The 25,327-nt window shown below is 44.1% G+C and overlaps 4 protein-coding genes across 6 annotated transcripts; 3 read left to right on the top strand and 1 right to left on the bottom strand.

The window, feature by feature from the left end:
- Positions 1 to 256: 256 nt before the first annotated feature.
- On the bottom strand, positions 257 to 2,801 carry LOC114449549 (zinc finger protein 436). The gene is made up of 4 exons (XM_028427299.1): positions 2,419 to 2,801; positions 2,190 to 2,311; positions 1,774 to 1,873; positions 257 to 1,616 (listed from the first exon to the last, which is right to left on the bottom strand). Exons 1-4 carry the CDS (start codon positions 2,630 to 2,632, stop codon positions 721 to 723), a joined length of 1,332 nt encoding a protein of 443 aa, XP_028283100.1. The 5' UTR covers positions 2,633 to 2,801; the 3' UTR covers positions 257 to 720.
- On the top strand, positions 354 to 12,554 carry LOC114449545 (rho GTPase-activating protein 30). 3 transcript variants are annotated; one of them, XM_028427294.1, is made up of 14 exons: positions 354 to 375; positions 4,926 to 5,308; positions 5,829 to 5,931; positions 6,025 to 6,169; positions 6,337 to 6,419; positions 7,118 to 7,225; positions 7,308 to 7,426; positions 7,515 to 7,689; positions 7,810 to 7,907; positions 8,026 to 8,097; positions 8,247 to 8,933; positions 9,035 to 9,219; positions 9,305 to 9,846; positions 10,671 to 12,554. In XM_028427294.1, the coding sequence occupies exons 2-14, from the start codon at positions 5,221 to 5,223 to the stop codon at positions 12,034 to 12,036; spliced, it is 3,771 nt and encodes a 1,256-aa protein (XP_028283095.1). In that variant the 5' UTR covers positions 354 to 375; positions 4,926 to 5,220; the 3' UTR covers positions 12,037 to 12,554. The 3 variants fall into 3 exon arrangements, with proteins under 3 accessions (XP_028283095.1, XP_028283093.1, XP_028283094.1); XM_028427292.1 differs by lacking the exon at positions 354 to 375 and adding an exon at positions 3,938 to 4,344; XM_028427293.1 differs by lacking the exon at positions 354 to 375 and adding an exon at positions 4,446 to 4,631.
- Positions 12,555 to 13,042: 488 nt separating this feature from the next.
- LOC114449624 (uncharacterized) lies at positions 13,043 to 21,632 on the top strand. Its single transcript, XM_028427435.1, has 7 exons — positions 13,043 to 13,422; positions 13,901 to 14,855; positions 15,436 to 15,442; positions 15,625 to 15,907; positions 16,644 to 17,198; positions 18,494 to 19,240; positions 19,803 to 21,632. The coding sequence occupies exons 1-7, from the start codon at positions 13,152 to 13,154 to the stop codon at positions 20,504 to 20,506; spliced, it is 3,522 nt and encodes a 1,173-aa protein (XP_028283236.1). The 5' UTR covers positions 13,043 to 13,151; the 3' UTR covers positions 20,507 to 21,632.
- Positions 21,633 to 22,190: 558 nt separating this feature from the next.
- LOC114449967 (zinc finger protein 135-like) lies at positions 22,191 to 24,935 on the top strand. The gene is made up of 4 exons (XM_028427852.1): positions 22,191 to 22,554; positions 22,796 to 22,857; positions 23,208 to 23,301; positions 23,378 to 24,935. Exons 1-4 carry the CDS (start codon positions 22,341 to 22,343, stop codon positions 24,397 to 24,399), a joined length of 1,392 nt encoding a protein of 463 aa, XP_028283653.1. The 5' UTR covers positions 22,191 to 22,340; the 3' UTR covers positions 24,400 to 24,935.
- Positions 24,936 to 25,327: the final 392 nt, after the last annotated feature.

The following is a 25,327-nucleotide window of genomic DNA, read 5'->3' as shown; positions in this document are numbered from 1 at the left end:
GCTTTGTTGAATACAGATTGTTTCTTTCCGATTGAAAAACAGCTTCCCTGTGTTTTTTTCATGAGGATGACGTAAACAGAATCGACTGTACCTCTTCTTGAGAAGTAGATTTGTTTTTAAATAAATGAAACTTTTACTTTCAGAATTGATTTGAATGTCCTGAGAATGACGAGGGCGACTGGTGAGAAAACACGCAGACTTCACATCCTGATGATGTGTCACCAGTGGTTTCTACGTGTTAGTTGTCACATGAGTCACAGCCTGGTGGTTAATGCTGCTGTTTAGTGGATCGAGCTGTCAGTTCTCTTTGTATATTTTGGTGTGTATGTTCACATTTTGGTTAAATGTGGTCACAGCGTGATCAAACACAACTCGGTAAGTTCAATCGACAGCAGTTATTTGTGGTCTGCATGATGATTAAATCAAAATAGTAGAACCTTCATTTAATAACAAAAGTACAACAGATAAATTGTACAACTCACAAGCTAGGTTAGCTTAGCTTTAACCCACTGGATTAGCCATGAACAGAATATGTGTTACACCATATTGTGACTGATCTAAGGTGACAGTGTTTATGTAGTTACACATATTACTAGCTATTACTAGCTACCAAAAGGGGGAGAGAAAAAGATCCACACACTAACTTGAAGCTTAATTCCAGCTTATTTCCTCTAAGTGTGTCTAGTGTATCATATGCATGTCTCTATCGCTGATGTAAACTCAGTGTGCTGTTTTCTGGTGGGACGTGAGGCTGGAGCGCTGCGTGAAGCACTTCCCGCACAGCGAGCACTCGTAGGGTTTCTCCCCGCTGTGGACCACCGCATGTCGGATGAGGTTGCACTGCTTGGTGAAGCTCCGGCCGCACTGCATGCAGCTGAACGGCTTCTCGCCCGTGTGACTCCTCAGATGCTCCTTAAGCTGGCTGAACCTCGTGAAGCTTTTGTCACAGTATGTGCAGCAGAACCTCTTCTCGCCGAGGCTGGACCTCCACGACGGCCTCATCCTCCTTGCGAGGCTGAAGCTGCTGCAGCAGCTGCGAAGATCCTCGCCCGTGTTCCTCGTGTGAACTGTGGCGTCTCTGTACTGGTGCTGTGATTGCTGAGGAATCAAGCTTGGATTTATGGAGTTAATCTGTGATAAAGCACCGTGTCCTTCATCTGGTTGTGGTCTCTTGTATCCAAACGTTCTGGCTCGTCTTCTCACTCGTGCAGCAGTCGCCACCAATGAATGGGGTTTCCCCACTGTGCTCACTGAAAGAACCCTGGGTACTATATCCTCCAAATGCTGGCCGGTCTGAGGTGTGAATGCAGTAGGAATCTGTTGCCCGGGGTACGACACACTTGGTTCAGCAGCAGCGTCTCTGCATGCGCTTGTTGTCCACAGCTGCGGTCCAGCTTCCTCTGCCACATGGCCTGAATTAATTGGAGCTCTGTTCTCATCAGGCTGTTCCTCTTTCTCACATTTTACCACAAGTTCTGTCTCATCTTGGTCTCTGGGTAGCTGCTGTTCTGGGAAAGTGTTGTAGCCGTCTGCAGGGGAAAACAGAGCATCCCCAAAGCTGGCAGTGTGGGCAGACTGTGAGGCTTCAAAACAAGGCAGCTGCTCAGCTTCAGAAACTAAAGACAGAAAACAATGAAATTATATCACAAGAACACAGAAAATGAAGGAGAAAGCACACTGCGTCTGATTTGCTCTCTGCAATTTGAAGAAAATCCATTATATAAATCCAGTACATCTCCTCTGAAGTGTGGCTGTTTGGATGTTTGCGCTCACTTGTTTTGTCCTCCGAGTCGTTCTTCCATGTGTTCTCCTCTGCACACTCCTCTTTGATCTGTATGTGCTCAGCTTCATCAGCGGGCTGCAGGTCTGCACGCTAAAACACCATCAAAGACACACACACAGCTTAGTGACAAATAAAACACACAACTTGTGTCAGCTCACAATATGCATGTGTGTTTTGTTTGTTTAGAGCTCAGACATCAACAATAAAGCAGCTCTGGGAAACTGTGATAGGTGCCTTGCTGCATAAAAGTGTCCCAGTCTGAAAGAAGGGACTCTTCACTATGTATTTTTAAGTCCTTGTGGGAAAACAGCCTGTTTTGTTAAGTCTCTTACGCACTGATTCTCATCGTTGAAGTTTCTAATTGCAGAACATAGCTTGGTAAACATGTTGTTGCTTTTTTTTATACCTGCTGTTGTTGATTTGGAGCCTCTGTGTCCATCTGTCTGTCCCAGTCTGCATTGAGACTTTCTTTGTCCAAGACTACTTTGACTACAGGAGTAAATCTGCCTCCTGTTGGAAGGTTAAACACTGAGGAAAAAAGACAGTCAACAAAGGTCACACACACACACACACACACACACACACACACACACACTCAAATGTATCAGAACGGTATTTAGTAACTCCTGCTCCACCTTTCCTCCTGGCTCTCATCCTGCTTCTCTTCAGCTCTGCCTCCATCACCTCACACTTCCTCTTCAGCAGGTTGATGTCCTGCCGGCTCTGGCTCACCTCCAGCCGGAGCAACGCGCAGCTGTCGTCCACGCGTCGGTTTATTTCAGCCACAGCTGCCTTGGCCAGGACCTCCATGACGGACAACAGCTGGCTCTGGAAGCTGCAGTTCTCCATTCTGCGCCGGTTTAGGCTTTATTGTTGCAACACAAATAAACGTATTCACACGCCTGTTGTGTTGTATGTCACTCAAGTTCAGAGCTGAGGTGTTTAAATGTCTTCCAAACGTTGCATTTACCTCTGTTGCAGATTGGAGGATACGTGTTTATATTCCTTCCGCGATGGCTGAATGGAGTCACTTGTTTTAACTACCGGTACGCGTCGCATGGGCGGTGTCACATACGTGCTTCATTTACTCGCTTTAAAATAATACACATTTTGCATTAATCGCTGTCAATAATTTTCTCTTAATTTAAACACAATTTTGCCAATCTCACTTTTTTATTTTAGGCGTTATTTTACGTTATGTCCGCCACTACGATAAATACCGGAACATGAAAATCAGCCACCCACAGGTGACGTTTTGGGATTACCGTAAATATTAGCTGACATGCGCACTGTGAACCGAGGTCAAGCACTGTATACAAACGTTATAACACTTTTATCTATTATATTATCGACAGATATTCTTTACGTTTTCTAAAAAGAAATATTTTTATTCATATTATCTATTATCATCTAAGTTAAACGTATAAATAAACAGAATCAATGCCCTTCAATAGAATTCATGTATGCGCCTCTCAACACCTGTCAGCTAGCTAGCAACCCAAAGTTTAAAGTTCGCAATTAGCTGTTAAAAATGTGTCCAACAGGTAGGTAGAGATATTTATTATTGAAAAGATATAACTAAACAAAAATATTTTACACAGTCTGCATTTTTTTTCTCCATTCGGTAGTTTTTATCTTAGCTAGACGCGCTTAGCAAGCTAGCTAACAGCTAGCTTGATGGAAATGCTAAATTACACTTTATTTACCTAATTTCAGATTGAATAACATGGACGTTAAAGTAAGCTACTTGTGTTGATTCTCTGTTGAATGAATTGAATGAACATTTATTATCTGTTTAGCGTCTACTAGGTCGACCATCTGTTTAAAACAACATTGTGCTGATTAGAACACATTTAATTTCTTGTTAGACCATATTAATAATTCCAAACAAATAGAAGAAAGGAAACAAGAATAAAAGAAATGATCAGTAGCAATAGCAGAAGCAAAAAAAGATTCCATAGATGCATAGATTCCAAAGTCACCAAGATATTTGCTGATTACTGAGTGGTTTATTTGTATGTAATTATTTGAGTTACTGTGGGTATTTAGTGGCTTTTAGTGGAAGAATCTTCGGTGTGTGTTTCTCAGCAGCACTGTGTGTGTGGTGCAGTCATGTTTCCTCTGTTCTGGTAGAATTGGGACTCTGTGGTCTGTTCCTGTGCCGTGCTGTTATATCAGTTTGTGACTTTTAATTGGGATTCTTGTTTATGTCGGTACTCTCTGAGGTGTGTTTGCAGTGATTGGTATCAATGTAAAGTAGTTAGAGTCAAAAGAATCAGTGTCAGTTTTTGTCGCCTTTGTTCCATATGTTTTAATCTACTTCCTTGTATTAAGGCAAGGTGATCACAGAGACACATGCAGCACGTTAAAGGGAAATAGATGCTGTGTTTAGATACAATGAACTGATTTCCCTACTCATTCAGCAGAGGCGGAGAAACTGGGCCACATACAGAGAGAAAGCACAAGAACCAGAGAGACAGTCAGGAAGTTAACAGGGGAAGTTTAGTGGTTTCTTGCGTCATCATTTTATGCTGCTACTTGTGTGCCGATGCAGAGTGAAGGTAGGAACACTGGTGTTCGCTTTCTAACTTCTTTATATCCACATGTTTCTACTGTTAAATGCTAAAAGTGGAGGGACAGCGAGGGATGGTGGGTAAAGGGAGAGGCGGTGGCAGGTGTCAGGAAGATGGAGAGGGTAGGGAGACATCTTTGATTGTCAGTATGAGCCTACAGTATATGTTCAGGCTTCAACGGTGCTTGACTTCCGCTGCAGTGACAACGGGGCCACAATGGCTGTGACATGCGGGCAGGGAGGACACACCGGGCCTGTAATGAGCTCAGTCCACAGGTGGGAGCTGAGACTGGAGGCTTAGATGGGTCCAGTCGCTCAGAGAAAGTGTATAGTTGTGATTGGAGTGAAACATTCAAAGCCTCATGTCAGTGAATAAGAGAAGTACAGAGGCAAGGGTGTGGCCTGTCATTCGAAAAGTAAATTGGGTGCAACGGGGGGAAGTGGAGAGCCACATTTGCACGGCGAGAATTCAGAACTATTTGTTTGATTTTGGGGGGAGATTGTCGTCTGTGATGTAAAGCTGCTGTTTGCACAAAGAAACCTGTGTCATTTCTGCTTTTTTTTTTGCAGGGTGGAAGATAAAACAGAGTATGTCCTAACACAGCTCCAACGTAACACAGAACACAGAGGAAACAATCTGCACTCAGGAACATGCACTGAAGCAAAGGAAGCAGACGCCACAGCAGCAGCAGCAGCAGCAGCAGCACGGTCAAACCTCTGAAATGTGCAGCACCTCCACAACGCCAGTGTCACATTGAACAAGTTGGTCACCACATTCAGCACAGACAGTCGGGAGAGTCTGCCGGCCACGGAGGAGCACAGGACTGAGGCCTGAATGTGAGGCGTGAACAGCACACAGGAAGAGATGCGAAGAGTTCGGAAAAAAGGAGGCAACAAAGAGAAGGTGTTTGGATGTGATCTGTTGGAGCACCTGAACGCCTCCGGCCAGGAAGGTGAGTGAGGTGGAGGCACGACAGCACTACCTAAAAAACCATCCAGTGCAGATAAACATTTGTAAAATCACAAATGGCATTTTTGTCTTACACCTGGTAAAAAAATGATTATTTGAACAGAATATTAGTGGAGGTCTTTGTTTCAGTGATGCTTTTCAGACAGATGTGAAACCAAGAAAAGGCGTTTTTAAAAGTCTAACTTCAGACACAAGCCGCAGAGCTTCAACCACACAACAGTTAGGGGATGTATGGTTATTTAGATACAGGTGCATGATAATGACAATTATTCATTATTTGATGTTAAGCCAGTGGAACGTGTGCCACCTTCACAGTCATAATCTGAAGTGTTAGCATGCTAAATAAGGACAAAGAACAGTAAATAGTAATGGTGTGTTTGGATAAAATTGGCATTTTTGGTGGTGCAAGATGAAACATTACAGTTAAAGATGATAAAATGATCATGTTCTGAGCAATTACAGTGATAATATACATGTAATTTTAATGTGAGTGTGTCCTACAGTTCCTCAGGTTTTGCGATGCTGCAGCGAGTTTGTGGAGCAAAATGGAATTGTGGATGGAATCTACAGGTTGTCTGGAGTGTCATCCAACATCCAGAAACTAAGGTGTGTGATGCTTTTTCGAGTTTATATCCGCAAATTTAATATTAATCAGAATGTTGTTAACTTGAAATAAATCTGTGTTTCATATAAATTTAGGGGTGAGTTTGAGGGTGACGGGACTCCAGACCTGAACAAGGATTTGTACCTGCAGGACATCCACTGTGTCAGCTCCTTGTGTAAAGCTTATTTCAGAGAGCTACCTAACCCTCTGCTCACATACCAGCTGTATGACAAGTTTGCTGTGAGTATATGTCAGATTATAAGTCTCTTATTAAGTGTACCGGAGAAGTTTCTTTGATGAATTTAGGCAACAATTTGAATAGATAAATAAATAATAAAGGTCTACACTGAAAGAGGAACTTGACACATTTAAAATGAATAATAGTCATAACACATGTATTCCCACAGGAGGCTGTGGCCATCCAGCTGGAGGAGGAGAGGCTGGTGAAGATCAGAGATGTGCTGAAAGAGCTGCCAGCACAACATTACAGGTACAAGCTGCTGCTGCCGCTGCTGATATAAGTGCTTTCCCTTTTATTTTCTGCAAGGAGTTCCTCCAGAGGGTGGCAGGTCTCTCCCTTAGAGATAGGGTAAGGAGATAGATCATCAGGGAGGGGATCAGAGTAGAGTCGCTGCTTCTCCACATTTGAGAGGAGCCGAATATCTGGCTAGGACTCCCTGTGAACGCCACCCTGGTAAAGGTTTTCCAAGCATGTCCAACCAGGAGGAGGTTTTAGGACAGATCCAGGACATACAGGAGGGGGTATCTCTCTCAGTTGGCCTGGGTATGGACCTGGATGAGCTGAAGGGGGGGAGCAGAGAAGAGGGAGGTCTGGGTGTCCCTGCTTAGGCTTGTTGCCCCTGTGACCTGACCCCAGATAAGCAAAATGAATGGATGGATGTTTTTTTTCAAAACCAATAGATCAATCACATAATTTAAGGCCAGAACCACAGGCTGTCTGTGTTCTTCTTTGTGCAGAGTGTTTGTTTTTGGACTCAGAACACGATTTTCAACATGCATGAGCATTCATGGTCAGCAAAAAGCTCGCTGCACCAAACACCTGTTAGATGCACCTAATGTCAAACAGACTAAAAAAACCAGACTCAGATTTCTTCAGGCAGACAGAAGCACGCCGCTGCATGAGTGCTGTTTCTTATAACTACTTAGGATGTTGCTTCTGTGCTGCAGGACTCTGGAGTTCCTCATGTGTCATCTGGTTAGAATGGCCTCCCATTCCTCAGAGACCAACATGCACGCCAGGAACCTGGCCATCGTCTGGGCCCCCAATCTGCTCAGGTGTGCTTATACACTATTACTAATATTGTTCCTCCTCCGATTAAATAATAAACCAATCTACTCTATGGACCTGCATGTTAAGGTCAAAGGACATTGAGGCCACTGGATTCAATGGTACTGCAGCTTTCATGGAGGTCAGAGTCCAGTCCATCGTGGTGGAGTTCATCCTCACACACGTCACTCAGCTGTTCCCTGAACAAGGTGAGAAATCACACACACACACACACACACACACACACACACACACACACATGTAGCTCTACCTCATTTTCCCCTCTCTCTTATTCAGGTGTATCGAACGAGAGGAGGAATTCACTCCCCTCTCCGTCAGCAATGTCCAATCCGGATGAAGCGTTTTTCAGGTCCGTTTCCTCTCAGCCTGTCGTCAACTTTGGGAACATCAGTCCTGGAGACGGTCCTCTGCCCATTAGACCCTACCACGCCATTATTGAAGGCACTGATAAGTGAGTTGACTATCCATTTCTTCTGACTGTGTGTTACACTACTACTGTAATAACAGTCTTTACTGAAACTATACGTGTGCCTGAGTTTTGAGTCTTGCACACTTTAACATCTCACTGCAGGAGGAAAGGATCTCTCAAAGGCAGGAAGTGGATGTCCATCTTCAACATCGGAGGACGGTTCCAGGACCAACGGCGGAGGCACAAACACTCAACAAAAGGTGTGCTATCCTCTCATAGTTATGAGATTTTTTCTGTCTTGTTTTTCCATAAACAGATTGTGGGCTTCTGTTTTTAAAGATTCTACGTGGTTTGTTTTTCTTTTCTTTTCAATTTCAGAGAAAGAAAGGACTCCTTTGAGACCAGCGAGAAGCATGGACTCCCTCAGCTCCCCGCCCTATCCGAATCCAGGTTCAGCCCTCACAAATATATGTGTTCACAGACTGACAGATAGTAGCTGTATACATTTGAAACATGTCACCCTTTTCTTATTTGCTTTGATTCATTCCCCTCAAGTGCATCAACATTTTCATTTGTTGTATTTGTTGAATGTATTTCAGGTTCCAGACATCCTGGCCAGAGACCTCCCTCCACCCACATGTCTACCGTCGTCACTCCTGCACCCCAGTCTGGCTCTGACGTCACAGCAGTGTCTACTGGTGCAATAGGTGGCAGTGAATACGCTGTAACGTACCGCAGGGGAACAGGTTTAGTAAGCGGTGGTGCAGGGACCCAGGGCACCTACACGGTTCTTGACCCAGAGGGTTTAGGAGTCGCAGCCAATGAGGCTTTTCCGTCCAGATCCCCAGGACTCTCCTCTAAAGTTGGACGAAGAGCAGCCATGCACATCACAGGGCCCACCATCGTCACCGTGCCACTACATATCACCTCCAACCTCGCATTAGGAGTGCTGCAAGGCGGCGGCGACAGAGTCATCCACCGTGGCAGAGATAAGGATGGAGGTGACAGGGTGGAATGGAAGGAGGGGGGAGAGAAGGAGGAGAAGAACAAAAGCCAAGGAGAGGAAACAAAGAGTAATGATGGCAGAGAAGATAAGGAAGAGGAGAAAAGAGAAGGGAATAAAGAGGCAGCAGGAGGTGAAGAAGAGGAGGGAGACAAGGAGATGATGGAAGATCAAGGCGAGTCCAGAGAGCAACAAGCCCAATGCCTCTCAAACACAGAGGAAGACCACAACGAAGATGCAGCAGATGATGGCCAAGATGTTGAAGACAACGATGAATACATGGGTAATTCTTCTTCCAACAATAAAATAAAGTGTGCAGTGTTCGTGGAATCTGGGCTCTTTCTTGTTCTTAGCATTAACTCATCTTTTTGTTTTCATTCACAGAAATGAAAGGCGTTGAGTCACCTCATCTTGACCACAGACATGATGCCGTGTGTGACGCTTCTGACGTCCTCAACTCCACTGAGGTGGTGGGGGATGACCAGGAGCTGTCTGGCTACGTTCAAGATAACTTTGACTTCCTGGACCAAATGGACTGCAGTGTCCTGGACTGCAGCGTCTCTTATCAGGTGTGTGCTGTTTGTTGGCAGATTAGGGTACTTTTGTTGTGACTTTTTATTATATAATGGTTTACTTCCTCTTTTTATCTGCCAGATGAATGAGTTCTCTGTTGAGCCTCCTGGTCATTCAGATGACGAGTATGAAGTCATGGAGCAAGCTCAGTCAAGTCCTGAAACACACACCGAGTTGAAGCCACACAGACCGCTCAGCATTGACCTGCACAATCGACACACTAAATCCCTCAGCCTGCCCTATATGACCTCACCTGTCCATGGACCGGAGGAGTTTTCTGAGGAGGAGGTTGTGGGGGTTGATAGTGATTATAATGATTACAGTAGCGACGAAGATGAGAGCATGTTTATTAAAAGCCTCCCACCGGATTTCTTTTTAAAAAACTTGGATTCAGACACTGACGAAAAAGACACTTCCACTCCTGATAGAGATGGTGCACAGTTCTTACAGAGCTCTGAGGAAAGAGACCCACAGTCAGCAAACCTTGAACTTTCTGCATGTAAAGAAACAACTACTGGAGCTCAGCAGCAGCTGGAAGTCAGCAAAAGAGAAGATGAAGATACAGAAGTAAAGGAAATAGGTGAGGAAGTTCACCAAGGACAAGCGGCAAACGGCATACAAAGGTAAAAACAACTCACCAACTCGTAACCTAGACACGTAGCTGCATCTGAGTTCAAGGGGCTGCTTCAAAGGGTCGTATAAAGTGCACATGTCTGCATTTGGGTCAGCAGGTGTTAGCAGGTGTTAATGCCGCACTGCTCTTGTCAGCCCGCCACCTTGACAGCTGCAGATGCTATGTAATGAGTCAATGAGTCTTTCAGGTCTGTTTAAAGACTCTGTTATATTATATTCCTTTAAAAAACTCTCATGGTATTGCAGTGAGTTTTTGGGAAAGGCTGGGCTGTGAAGGATCCACCTGCTGCTTCCTTTGCTGCCAGAAACAAAGTCTGTGTTTCTCAGCTTATTTGAAGGAGCTTTTAAAATAATTGGAACTTTGGCGTTTAGATTTTCAGATTTGTGAAGTTATTCTCATTAAGCCGAATTATTTTAAAGGATTAGAAAATAAAATTGCATTCTTCTTCTGGTGGACAGCTTTCATAGAAAAGCCTTCTGTAGTGTGATCCATAGATTTTTATAATTATTATATCATTTAAACAGATAAATAATGTATAAATACACAGACATTCCCTAAAGAGGGAAAATGAACTACATAGACTAAAGCACTCTTTTTTTTCACAGGCTGTGAACATGTTGATTTGACTCTTTTGGAGCCTCATGGCCATTTGAGGAACTGCAGTTTTTTGCACTTCTCTATTGGCTTAATTTTAGGTGCATAGGATGGTTGAAATATGCTATAATCAGACGTTTGCACATCTCTTAGATCACATAAATAAGCAGGGTTGTAGAAAATATGAATAATGCACTTCCATTTGTCATTTCTCTGCAGCCCAGCACCAGAGGAACAAAGTAAAGATGCTCACAGTGAAAACGCTCCCACAGAGGCATCACCACCCTGCTGCGTGGAGCTTCCGATGCTGAGCGCTGAGGACACTGATGAGTCAAGCACTGTGGCCGACACAGAGGTAGAGGAGGAGAAGGAAGTGGTTAGAATTCCTCTCAGTGATAATCCACCTCCTGAGGTTCCTCAAACAACACAAAAAGAGACTACTGTTGTTCCCTTAGAGGAGTCTAAAGACTCAATAGAACATAGTGACTCTGTCAGGTTGGATACAACAGAGAGACACAGTGAGGAGGGAGAGGAGAAAGAGACTGAGGACACGTGTCAACAGTTTGTTTTGGAAATTAAAGAAAGTGATGAGAAGATGTGGGAAGCACCCACAGAGGGAGGCAGTGCAAACGTAGCTGACAAAACACACAAAGGTGGCAAAGAGAAGGAAACTGAAACAGGCGGTGACGTTTGGGATGTCCTGGAGGTTGTTATATGTGAAGTGATAGAGGAAAGTGAGCAGAGTGTTCCTGGACAGGCAGATGTGGTCAGAGATGGAGAGGAGCAGCGCATAGCAAAGGTTTCAGGGCACAAAATGGTGGAAGACAATGAAGGCGAGACGAACAAGACAGAACTTAGAATAGAGGAAGAGGATAAGACAATAGAAGGAAAGCTGTCAGACTCAGAGAGCCAACAAGAATCAGAGGAGGAAGAGGACACTCATTTATCCAAGAGGAGTGATTTAGAGAAATCGAGCCACAAGAAGCCCACCTTCAATGAAGAAGCACAGCGTGGCGACAGAGAAGTGGTTTTAGAACACACAGAAAAAGAGAACAATGAGCAACACAGAACTCAGTCAAGTGCAGATAAACAGCTCACTGATAGGAAGGATTTGACAGAGAGTAGAAAGTGTGAGAAGAGTGACGGCAGGCTGGGAGGCGTCGGAAGGAAGCTGGTTATCTCCAAACAACCGAAAGTTTACCAAGTTAAAGCCGTGCCGGTCGTACCTCCGAAGCCTCAGCACTGCAAGATCACTGCACTGACCCTCCGACAGCAGCAGCAGCAGAGAGAGAGGAGAGACGCCGACAGAGGGAGGGACAACACGCCGAGAGTCCCGACAGAGCAGGAGAAAGTTTGTGCAGGGGAGCAGATGAAAGACGGAGACGCTTGGAGCACGGAGAGGAAGGAGAAGGTGGTGCTCAGGGGAGGAGACAGGGAGAGGAGGAGGGACGGAGCTGAAGCTGCAACAAGCAGAAACAGCCCCCTCAGCATGTGTTTTGATGAGGCTGTTGCCATAGCGACCATGCGGCGAGAAAAAGAGAGAGTAAGAGAAGGTGAAGCGGAGGCAGACGGATCAGGAAAGTGAAGAGCATGTGTACAGTATTTTGACTTTAACTGAATTTTCTGTACAAACTATTTTTCTACATTAAAAGGCTGCCTTTTTTTTTATAGTGGTACAGGATTTTATTGTGATACAGTATTGCCCATGATAACAATAATTTTGGGGAAAGGTTTGTTTCTCTTTATTAGACTGAACACAGTAGAGAGCTGACAGGAAAAGAGACATGGAAGCTAATTACTAGCTGCTACAAAATAGCTGCAATGTGTGATATTTGGATGAAACTTAGACAATTAAAAAGGTAAAGTGCTGCTCCAACATGACAAATCATCTGCACCCCCCTTCGAAATGTCAATATTAATCTAAAAAAAACAAAAACAAATATTGATTAAATACTGTTTGCACCTGTCATCTAATTATAGAATACATTTTTTTATTAAACAAAATGTATGTATATATAACCAGTATATTAAACAAGAAGATGAACAATTAAGGATGAATATAATGTCAATGTTTTTTGAAATAAAATATTTTATGTGAATAAAGATGTGTGTCTGTCATTCAACCATATATGTTTATAAACTTTATTGGAATAGTTAGAACATCAATTTCATTAATATATATTGCTCACATTTTACTTCTTTAGAAATGTAGTTGATAATTAAGCTTTGACTGTAAAACAGAAGAAGATAAACACAACACAAACTATAAATTGTATTGTTAACCATGTTACTGCACACAACATCACTAATTGTCCTAATTTTTTCAATTTGAGTAATAAAATATGATATAAAATATTTGCATTATGGTTTAATTAAACCAAACTTGACTAATTGTTCAGCAGATTAAACAATAATATTACTATGACAGCGTTTCTGCTTCATTTTTTACATGGTAGTGTTTGTTGGTATGTTTTTCCGTTAACTAACAAGGGGATGAGAAAATGGAGAGATTTGCAATGCACGTTTATTAGGAGGTTTACGTCTGACGCTTTCCACGTCACATCCGTCTTTCTATTTTCCCGGAAGTAAACCAAAATAAAACAACTGGGAAGGTGCTTCATCTGACCTGCAGGAATAGGAAGAGTTGGATAAAACTCCAGTTTTACCTACAGAGATTTTTGTTTTCTTATATATTACAAGATGTCTTTTCCCTCCACCTTTGGTACGCAGGTCGCAGCCATCATGGATGTTTTAGCAAAAGCAGCGGTGGCAGAAATCACGAAGCTGGCGGAGGACGGGAGTGTTGTTCTGCGTCTGGAGATACGTCGGAGGGACACTGAGATTCAGGAGCTCAAGAGAAGTTTGAAGATGATGGAGGCTGAACTCTGCAAAGCTCAAGAAGCTGCCACGACCCGAGCTACAGCCGACAAGCAGATGCAAACAACAGCCCGGAATCAGGTCACCCGAGAAGGTGAGAGTGAAGCTAGCTGGGCGTGTGGGGCGAACTTCATTTACTAACCCAGCCATTCAGCAGCTGTACGCTTATACACAACATGTTTTGCCTGATGAGGGATAAATGAACACTTTAAATTACTCATTGGTTTAATTTTTTTTTACGGCAAAATCAATATATTCTGTCAACTGAAGAAGTAACTCCAAACTCAGTTGTGTTGCTTCAGAAGACAAATAAGACACATGTCTTCAAATCTATATGGATTGTCTCTTCTATTTTTTTAGTAACATATTTTAGGGAATATTGTGATTTTTGGTTTTTAATCATTTTAATGGAAATGTCAATATTTTTAATAGCTCCATGTCATGTGACCAAGTGACTCCAAACTTAAATGAATTGCGTTTTTATAAAAGACAAGTAAGTAAGTGTCATTCCACGCTTTTGATTTGCACCATGTAAATGTATATGCATGCCCCTGCTCTGTTTGTGTCTGCAGAAAAAGAAGATCAGAAAACAAGTGAAGTGTATCTGGAGCCAAAACCTGTTGATTCCTTCTACGAGCTCACGGGTGGAACAGACGAGAGCCGGAACATTGTGCCGGCGGTAAAACATGAGCCTGCAAATGAAGTCGCCAGCATGGAGACCACAGACAGCCACACAGCAGACGTTTGCTTTAAAGCTGAAGAGCTTGTGGACTCGATGTGGCCCACTCCTGCTGCTTGTAGCATGTTGGAGAAGAGCTCGGCTGTGGTACAGCAGCACATACCGATTTTCTCCTCTCATGCCGAACAGTATTCTGCTCATACTAACACCGATGGATCCTATAATTCTTTATCCACAGAGGAAGATGTAAATGTGCCAATTAAAGTAGAGGTGGAGATTCCTCCTATCTGTATGGAAAGTAGCACTTCAGAGTCTGTTCTTGATGAACAGCTCAGACATGTTTCACACTCTGCAGGCGGTCAGGATGAGTTCCTGCACGCTGCTTCACCACAGGCTGGTCCATCACAGGCCCTGCTTGCTGTGCTGAGGTCCACTGAAGATCACTTTCACAGTAGGAACAACTTGAAAGCAAAGAGACCGATGAACATGTGGAGAACGAATCAGAAACTCTTCACCTGCTCTGTGTGCAACAAGGGCTTCCCCCGCCTGTCTCAGCTGGAGGAGCACAAGGCCAGAACGCACCAACTCTTCAAGCCTTTCAGGTGCCTCGAATGCGGCAAGTCTTTCACACAGAAGACAAGGCTAAAAACGCACCAAAGCGTACACACGGGGGAGAGGCCGTTCAGCTGCAAAATCTGCAGCAAGAGGTTTTCCAGACAGGACAACTGCCTGAGACACGAGCGGTTCCACAGCGGCACAAGGCCGTACAGCTGTAGGCAGTGCGGTAAAAGCTTCACAGTGCTGGGTAACCTCAAAATACACCAAGAGATTCACCTGCAAGGAAGATAGCGCAAAACATTTGTCTCACCAGTGAACTGTTCATATTGGATGCAACCATGTGATGTCTTTTGATATTGATTGTAGGATTATGGTAACATATTCATTCAGCCCTTATCAAGGGTTGGAGATTCTTTTTAAATAAATTCAAGACTACAAAATGTAAATGAAAGTTCCAATGAGGGAACCACTATTCAACTTTTAGAGATTTTTAAAGTTTTTTTAAAATCTAAACTCGTGGAAAGAAAAGGAGAATTTTTTCACAAAATGTTTAAATATTATTATTATATTATTTATGTCACAATGCCCTAAAACATGTTATTGTAGGAAACAGTATGACATTTCCAGATGATGGGCCAAACTGCACTTACATGTAAATCTCAATATTCATACTATAACATTATTAAAGATAGATTACATATGTGTTTCATTGAAAACCTTTTTTATTTATTTATTTTTTATTTCATTATTTTTCTTGACTGTGTAAAGGTTACTGCTGTTAAGCTTATGTTTTAAAACGTGGCCTGCATTACTGGTGTTTTATTTTTTATTTTTTTTTTTTATTTTTTTACAGTGCGCTCTTTTACAGAGTTTTACGGTATGTTGTGTCGTCACTTCCGTCAAACCACATTCTGTTTATCTTTGTACCAATTAGCCGCTGCTAGCCAAAAAGCAGCATTAAAAGCAGCAGGACGGTAACAGAACCTGCTGCAATCTGCGTGCAGACAGCGGCTCCGATAAACGGGCTGCTTCGCTTCGCCGTGCCACGTCTGGTAAAAGTTCAGCCCTCTTGGGTCACTCTCTGTCGGTTCTGGGATCATGTTGAGCAGCGGCGCTCTGCGGGCTCAGATCGCCGCTGTGATCGATGCCTTATCCAAAGCAGCCGTGGCAGAAATCGCCAAATTTGTGGAGGACGGCATGGCGGTGCTGCGGCTGGAAATGTGTCAGCGTGAGAATGAGATCAGGAAGCTGAAGAGCAACATCGAGGTTCTGCACGGCGAGCTGAGAGCAGCGCAGTCGGCGGCGGTGACCCTGCGACCCGAGCAGCCCGGCGGCGGTGAGGGTGAGTTGGACCCTCTCAGATCACTTTACACGACCACTTACTGACTTGCACTACAGCAGAGTTCAGTTTAGTTTAAAGATTGTTTACAACAGGGTGATTTATAGATGCACATATGCCCCTCCTGTGTCATAGACACCTAATCCAGCAGTGTTGGAGCACATGGTCGACATCTTTGACCTCCAGAAAGTGATCCGCTGCAGCAGCTGCTTCTTGAAGAAAAGATGGAGGCTTCAGGATCTTAACAGAGCGGGTGTTGGATAAGTTCAGATCCACATCGCTGTCCTCAGAGGCCATCTCTGATGCAGACTCGCTGATGTGGAGACTCAGGATGTTTCCTCATTTGTTCTTTCATGTCTTTTTCTGCGATTTGTCAGGAAGGACCTCTCAGGTTGTGCCTCATTAATGACATATTGTGTCTTGTTCTGATTTTTCTTCATCATCGCACACAGCACACAGAGCTCAGATGGTGTCTTCTGTAGTGATGGGGCTCATCTTCCAGACTCTCTCCGCCTCCACAAGTTTTGACACCATGTCCTCCCGAGGCTCCGTGAGATATTAATCATGGCTCCTGCTGTCTATAAATAGACTTTGGTCCAGGGGTCCTGCTGCGTCTTTCTCTAGTGATGTAGGACATGGTGACACAAATCTAACTGTAGGACTAGGAAGATTTGTTTTGTAGCATTGAATACATTTAAGTTCAATCGTGACCCCAAAATTTGTCATTGTCTCTCTGCAGAAAGTCAGAGTGGAGCTGCTGGTAGGACCCACACGCCCCTGCCTGTGCCCGAAGTGAATGTGAAATGTGAACGTGTGGAAGGAGGAGGTGAGGAGGCCGCCAGACAACCTGAAGACCTGAGAGAAGAGCCGTCCCTGTACGAAGGAGGGCAGTGGAGACAGACGGCACAAACTGAGATCACACAAAACAACCCAGATTATTTAAATCTAGGCCAGAGCCCCTTGTCGGGTGCTCCCAAGTCTCCTTTGGATAGTGGACTGGCCGCATCCTGCAGCAGCTCAGGAGGGTTTCAGCAGAGCCCGTGGAGCCGCGGCCTGCTGGGCTACGGTCAGTATCGTAACTCTTACAACACGTTGCTGAGGAGGACGGTGAAGAGGCTGATGTTTAAGAAAGGCTTCATCTGTCCGTACTGTGGCAAATGTTTTGAGCGCATCGGACACCTGGAGAGACATAAAAGGATTCACACAGGCGAGAAGCCGTATCGCTGCGAGCTCTGCGGGAGGAGGTTCAGTCAGAAATGCAGCCTCAAGGAGCACATGAAGATTCACAGGAGAGGTAAGAAAAACACGCCTGCACCAACAATTACTTCTAATTCTCAGTTGAGGGGGGTCAGAGCTTCTGGCTGTGGGAGCTGGTCGGGATTTACCGCCCTGCTGAAGAGCTCTTCTGCAGGGCAGGATTAGGGGAGGTCTATCACCGCTGAATCAACTTTGGTTATTTGTGTGATATTTGTGTCTTGGTTCAATTCACAGTTGGGAACAATAGTACAGTTTGGGAGGGATGAGAAGTAAATGGTGGGAAACGTTCTCTCCTGACAGGTGAGGCAGCCTGGATAACAGCTTCACAGGACAAAGACTCCGACCTCCTGCAAAGATCCTCATGATATCTATTACTGGAGTCAGATTTCAGCTCATGAATGCTTAAACAGTGAAACTACTGGGGCACTCAAATACCAGGAAGTGATGGGGGTTGTTGTTTATGGACTCTTCCGGCTGGTTTCACAAGCATTGAGTTTTTTTTGTGCCAACAAACACACACAGTATCATCTAAATGCTCTATATATGCAACACTTTGTCAGTGAATTGACTTGAAACTGGAACGTTTTCGGCTAAAACGTATAAAATACATTGATTGATTAACCATGGACCATCACATGTTGTCCATGTGATGGTCCATGAGCAGGTGAGCTCAGTGGTCAAGTCTAGTTTAAGCCATACCTTAGTCAGAGTGACGTAGAGAAAGCCATCCATGCTTGGAATTGGACAGTCAGAGCTTCATCGTCTGCAGCTGGTCCAAAACGCAGCGGCTCGCCTTCTCACCGGGACAAAAAAGCGCAAGCACATCACGCCAGGGCTCTCCTCACTTCACTGGCTACTGATGAAGCACAGAATTGATTTTAAGATTCTTTTATTCCTTTTTAAGTGCTTGCATGGCCCCGGATTATTTATCAGACCTCCTGGTAGTGCATCGGCCCTCCAGAGCTCTTAGGTCTGCTAACCAAATGATTCTGGAGGTCCCCCGATCTCTTTTAAAAACTAGAGGTGACCGGGCCTTCTCAGCCGTGGCTCCCACTCTGTGGAGCGCTCTGCCTCTAGCTGTGCGGTCGGCAAATGGCCTCCACACTTTTAAATCTCTACTTAAGACTCACTTGTTCACCTTGGCCTCTGCCTGTGTATTGGCAGCTCTCAGTATCTTTCTTTTATTGTATTTTATTGCTTCATCTCTTTTATGTATTAGTTTGATTTTATTTTATGTATTTTAATGTTAAGCACTTTGGTGGGTGATGCCCTTATAAATGTGCTATATAAATAAAATTGACGTTGACATTTGCTTTTGGTCTGTTTACGCAGATATTCAGTCCACACCAGGTGAGATCCAGGTGGGTGAACAGAGGCAGATTCCAGAGGTGAATCCATGTGTTGATGTGCGTCGCCTGGAGGAAGAGAACCAGGTGAAGGTTGAAGAAGTCCTGACTGAGAGGGAGGATGTTCTCCCAGCACCTGTGCAGGTAAAGTCTGAGCCTGCAGAGGAGAACATAACACAGCCCCTGCTTCATGGGGGAAACGAGCAGGCGAGAGAAGCAGCTCAGCACCTCAGTGAGAACCTGACAGCGTTTGAGAGGGACGGCCAGCAGTGGATGTCCAGATTACAGAACAACCCAGACAGAAGCGGCGCTGAATTTCCCCCGCAGAACGTGACTTCCTTCACAGGGATCGCTCCGTTACTCCCGCCTCCAGCCGAAGCATCCTGTACCACTTTCACATATCCAGGGAAACCATACGAAGAGCTCAAAAACTGCATGTCCCAGACACCGTACGGATCCTCAGACACTCTGATGATATCCGCTGAGGCAGGTTTACACGGTCTGACGGACAGTATGAGTGACCACAGGCGGAGGAGAAGCTGGTCTTTTCAGGGGATGAAACCAAAGAAGTGCTTCGTCTGCACGTACTGCGGGAAGGTTTTCGAGCGGGCGGGGCACCTTGAAAGACATTTACGGATTCATACCGGAGAAAAGCCGTACGGCTGCCACATCTGCGGGAGGTGCTTCAATCAGAAGAGCAGCCTGAAGGGCCACATGAAGACACACAGAAACGGTAAGAGGAGACTCAGCAGCTCAGCATCCTGGAGTGATACATGACAGCTCACCACTTCTTAGTAAATTCAAAGCCATAGTTTAGGATGTTTGTCTCCCCCTTCTGGCAGTGAGAGAAACTACACAAACACTGTTGATACCATTGACCTGAAATTCTGAATTATTTTTATAGAATTGCGGGATTATTGTCCTGAATATGAGCCTCAGACACAGAATCATCTGAAGCACTTTGTTTATTACACTTTCTCTAAAGACTTTATTCTTTAACTTTTTTTACTTGTCTTTGGTTTATCCATCAGAGGCTTTAGTCTGTGGCTGCAGTCGCTCTCTTCTTTAGCTTTGCTACAGAATGCCAGGGTGGGAATTTCACCATAAACACCAGACTGAAAGCTACAGAAATAACAGAGGGCTCTAAGTGCATGTGATCCGCATTGTCTGAATGTTTGGCAAAGGCCAACATGAGTTTTAAACTTATTACACTATCATGCTGATTTCTTGCTTATATCTAACTTCATCTTTGAGTTGCTCAAAGCAGTTAATTATGTTTTTTTTTCCTTTAAAAGGGGAGAACCCAGACGTGCTGGACACACATCACCTGATGTTCACGTTGTCCAACAGTCAACCATCGGAGAACCAGGTGGAACACAAGAACAGACCTGCATCTGTAGAGGAACAGCTACCGGCCCCCACATACAGCGAGACACTCGGAGAGGGACCGGTGATGGTAAAGGTGGAGCCAAAGGTGGAGGAGTTTCAGCCTCTAAGTCAGGTAGGACCTGATGTCGCCTCAGACCAAAATCAGATGTGGATGTCTGGAACAGAGAAGAGCAGCGATGAACTAAGTGTCGGTGTACTTTTGCAAGACGTCAAATATTGCCCCCCAGCAGCCAATGAGCAGCAGGGATTCACACCAGCAGCGGTGAAGGGGCTGCCCTTTGTAGACCACAAAGAGAAGGAAGACATGACACAGACACACAGTGATCCGTACTCAGTCACAGGAATTCAACCAAGACGCGCTGATGTAACTCCCGATCAGCATGTCGCACAGGAAGTGGCTGTGAATGATTACGGTGCAGCCAGTGACACGACTCACAACGGAGGAGACTTTGAGTTCACCGTGATGGCCTCGGGCAGTCACCAGGACAACCGCAGGGGGGTGGTCGCCATGCAAAACAGTTACATATGTGCGAACTGCGGCAAAAACTTTGAAAACTTCAATTTATTTCAGATGCACCAGTGTGAAAAAAATCACGGAGCCGTCCTTTAGCTGCGAGGTATGCGGCGAGACTTTTAATCAGCTGGACGTCCTGAAGCTGCACGGAGAGTCAGACTGTTTTCCTATGAGATCCACATTTACAGTGATGATGAAGTAGGCTGATCCCTCACGAAAACATTTTCCTGCTACTTTAGCCTCCTCACTGTCACCACTCAGAGAAAATGGAAAGCTGTTTTGTGGTGATGGAGCATTTCTGGCACCGACAGTGGACTCCGCCTGCACTGGGAGAGCTGTCACTCTGACCGTCACTTGACTTTATTATAAAATACTTAAAGGAGGGAAGGAACATGTACGGTTAACCTGTCCATAACATTTCACACGGTCTTATTTTACATGACTTTAGTACAAGGTGGACTTGTAATCATGATACTTTTCAAATAGTATTCAGTTAAACCAGTAAAAAGACAGGTTTACTCTCATTTCATTTATTTATTTATTTTTTTTACTTAAAATAAGGTGGACAAGTTTTGAGTTAAACTTTAAAAAATGATCCTGAAAACAGCGACCTCATGTTTTGTTTCTCTCTGATCATTGATGCCTTTAAAGCTGCTTGTTCAGCGTGTTTGGTTGGAATATATCAGCCTTCCTGCTGACAAGGAACGATGGTGTGAAGAAAATGTATGAAAATTTCGAGCTTTAGTGATCTTGATACATTACAGAGTTGGTGTTCAGTATAACAGTATTATAAAGCGACTGAACTGTGCTGTTTTTTTGGTTTTATTAATTCCAGCAGGTGGCTGGACATGAAGAGGTTGTTAAAATAGCACCAGCTAAGCCCACAGAAAGAGCACCTGTCTGAAACAGGCATGGTGACACGAAGCCCTTTATGAGGAAGTCTGAGTGCCTCCATTTTCACATGGGAATGAAAATCCCTGGCCTGCCTCTGCAGTGTTATATCTGCTCAAAGCTCATTTGTTCTTCCTTCATTTTCACTTTACTTCAATTTCGTATTTCTTTTTCTACACACCGAGTGATACTAGATGGCTGTTGCCTTGTTTACAGTTTAAGCTGAGTTTTATATATATGCAGGAGTCTAGATTACAGTCGGAAAGATGAATGTTAAAAAAAAATAAAGAAATGTTTCTTTATGTATTTTAAAATAAATTAAATTGTTGAATTATGGAGTTTGGCACTATTTTATGTATTCTGTGCAATTTCTTTGATCCTTTCACAGTTTTTTTCCCAGGATATCTGTATTAATACAAATGTTGAGAACAGAAGAGGGGACCCAATATGGACCCCTGAGGAACACCCAAACAATGCTAATTGAGAAAGTGAAATCTGCACAGCCTGCATCTCTCCATTGACGGTACTTAAATCAGTTTTATGTTCATTAGTATTTCTTCATTTTGTCTTGAATCCAAGGTGAAATGCATTGAGGTGACGGCCATGCTGCTGTTATCCTGTCACAGGAAATGAGAGAAGTAGTGCACAGACAGGTTTCACCAAAAAGAGGTAACACATAATTTATTAAATTAAATTAAATATGATAAACATGTAAGGATAAATAAACAATGCGAAAATTACCCAAATAAATTAATATAACTAAACATGAGTCACTCACCTGTATGTTTATTTATGTGTCGGTGGAACGGTAAAGTCACTTCCGTGTTGCTCTTATTTCGCTGCGTGTCTATTTGTGCCTTTACGGTAAATCCCTCCGCCACACGGAAGAAAGCTTCCAGCTAGCAGCTACAAACACAGAGATGTAAAAATTTCTACTGCGTCGCTCCTTTTTGGCGTGTTTTTTTTATAACCCTACTGCAAGAACGAGCCTTTTATTTATATTTTAATTTTTCTCGCATTGTAGTTTGTAAGAATTAACATGGCTACGTGCATTCCCTTTCAAACACAGTTATCGTCCATAATGGAGGTTCTGGTGAAGGCAGCAGTGGCAGAAATATCCAAACTAGTCGATGACAAATGTGCGTTTTTGCATCTTGAAATATCTCGAAAGCAAAGCGAGAACGAGATGCTGAAGAGGAAGCTGCTGCTGATGGAGAACAAAAACGCACAGCTGCAGCGTGGATGTGGCTTCGGTAAGACGCTCATCTGCGCCCTTCGGGTTCGACTTCATTAAGACATATTGATGTGGAAAACAGAACGACTCATTATTCAAAGAAACAACAGCAAATGTGTAGAATTCGGATTTATATGAGGGCTTTACAGCTTATATAAATGATTAGATATTGCTTACAAACGGAGGCATTTCCTTATTTCAATAAATCATATTTCAAATTGTTTTTTAAAAAACGAATTTTGTGTTTTTTTTGCCTACAGCAAACTACATGGACCGGGGAACTGATAGGACTAACTGTCGGCATCCGGCTGGAGACACCAAGGTGTGTGTTTTTTAATTTTAACACATCAGAAACCCTGATTTATGTCAATACTATGACTCTACTATGACTATGAGTCGAGGCTGGATTACAGGCCGAACAAAGTAAGCAGCTGCTTCAGGTCCCCAGACCACCAGGGTACACAATTCTCTGAAATGTGTATAAACACGAGTAAAATCCTCAATAAAGGCCAAGTCAGCAAACAGCTTAGCATTGATGCTAGCATGGAAAATGATTCTAATAAACTGGGCTTCATAAAATGTTTGTATATTAGCACAAGACGCTGTTTTCAGTATAAAAGCTACACACAGCTGACCGATAATAAATCATATAATAAATCATTCCGTCTTTAGTTTCCTGAGATCGAAGATGCTGCTATGTCCTTCACAATAAAAGAAGAGAGTCCAGAAGAAGCTCTGTGGATCAGTGACTCGGCCGGACCCATTGGTCAGTGAAAGAACTGGATTTTGTGCTGAAGTCTTCACTTCTTTCCACACATTCTTCTAACACCTGTCATTTGCAGGTTCTGCTGTACAATACCCCAACGCTGCTCACGCTCCAGACAACCAGCAGTTTGAAGAGGACCACCAGTTAACCCATTCAGCCACACAGAAGCCTTCAGAGTTCACCGACTCATACACTGAGCATGCAGTGGACATCAGCAGCCTTCACTTCACGGTCAAGACGGAGAAGGAGGAGGGCCGCCTGGCGTACAGGCAGGACGGATGTCAGCACAGCGTGGGGAAGCAGACTCAGCTTACTGCTGACTTCTCCCTGGATGAAAGAGAGAATCAGCTCTGGTCATCCATAATTGAAGGTAACGACATCGATGCTGGTTTTCCTGACTTCTCCAGTGTAGTAGAGGAGTATTCCAACACATTCCCAGAACATGCAGATGCACATGAGGTTTCTAAGACTGCTCAGCAGTCGTCCTCTCAGAGAGTGTGCAATGGGGTTTACAACAGCGAGTATCAGAAGGACGTTCCACAGTCATCCAGTTTTCAGTCAGCTCTGCAGCAGCCAGACAAGCAGAAGGAGCAGGTTTACCCGCAGAGAAATGCCTCGCATGCTGCTCAACTGAGGCAGCCGGAGGAAGACCCCGAGAGGGACGCCGTCTCTGGAGACAGACCGGTTGTAACTCACTCTCACAACAATACTTTCACGCCGAGCAGCTTCCACCCCCACAAACCGTTCTCCGGCATGGCCCGGGGCTACGCGTGCTCGCAGTGCGGAAAGACGTTCGCCCGCCTGCACCAGTTCAAGCTGCACCAGCAGAGCCACAAGAGAAAGCGGGCGTTCTGGTGCACGGTGTGCGGGAAAGGCTTCCAGTGTTCGTCACACCTCAGCATTCACCACCGGACGCACACGGGGGAGAAGCCATACGGCTGCGGACAGTGCGGGAAGAGGTTCACACAGCAGAGCAGCCTGAGGGTCCACCAGCGCACACACAGCGGGGAGCGGCCGTACAGCTGCTCGCAGTGCGGCAAAACCTTCATCCTGATGCACCACTTGAAACGGCACAGAATCGTTCACACGTACAGCTGAGGCCTGCGCCAGGCTGAGGCGAAGGGACGAGAAACCAAAAGCCAACGGCAGCTTTTTGTGGTTGGAGTTTTTAACTTTGAAGCATTACTGACAGACTTTGTATATAAATGCATATTTTACTATGCAAAATCCATCTGGATGGATTTTAGGCTCCTTTTTTTATCTTTAAACTATCAAAATGTGAAACTGAACTTCACCCTCATTTACAAAAAGCCAGTATTTGAGAGACAGTCCGAAAGCTAGAAATCCAAAAAAGAAGGTCTTCACATCATCGAACAAAGCCCTCTGCATTCATACAGAACTCCACCCATTTGATTTATTTCTGGAGCTCTTCTTCATCTCTGCAGAAGCACAAGATGCTCATCAGTCCTCCGCTGCTCTCCTCTTTAACAGTGACAAGTGATTTTTTTATTTCCCGATCAGAAGCACCTCTCAGGTTCATGTTTTAGCATCTCCTGCTCTGTGTTGCAGTTTCCATGAAAACTCTCCTCCCATCCTTTGTTGTTCTTTACATTAAAAGAGGATTGTTGAAACCAGCAGTTGAACATTCACACTTGTTATTTTCAGATGACACATTATGTGAGAATACACTACTTTAGAGGCTGCATCATTCTCAGAAGTGGGTCTATTTGTGGATGTCACACTCACTGTGTGCTTCAAACTACATGTCAGGGTGTTAGTGTTCACTTCCTCCCCAAAAATAAGGCTGCAATTTATTTTTATTTTTTTTTATTTGTTTGATCCATTAAATGTCAAAGAAGCAAAGATGCACTATTACCAGTTATCCACAACTGAGAGAAAGTAGGACGTTTACCTTTTTGGAATGTAATTCTGGCCTACTTTAATCAGAAATCGTTTATTATGTGATTAATTCCCTGTCGATCTGTCTGACTGCTAATTACAGCATGTATTTGGTCTGTTTATAAGA

This window comes from Parambassis ranga, chromosome 17, assembly GCF_900634625.1.
Source record: "Parambassis ranga chromosome 17, fParRan2.1, whole genome shotgun sequence".
NCBI classification, from domain to species: Eukaryota; Metazoa; Chordata; class Actinopteri; family Ambassidae; genus Parambassis; species Parambassis ranga.
This window is presented reverse-complemented; position numbering and strand designations above follow the sequence as displayed.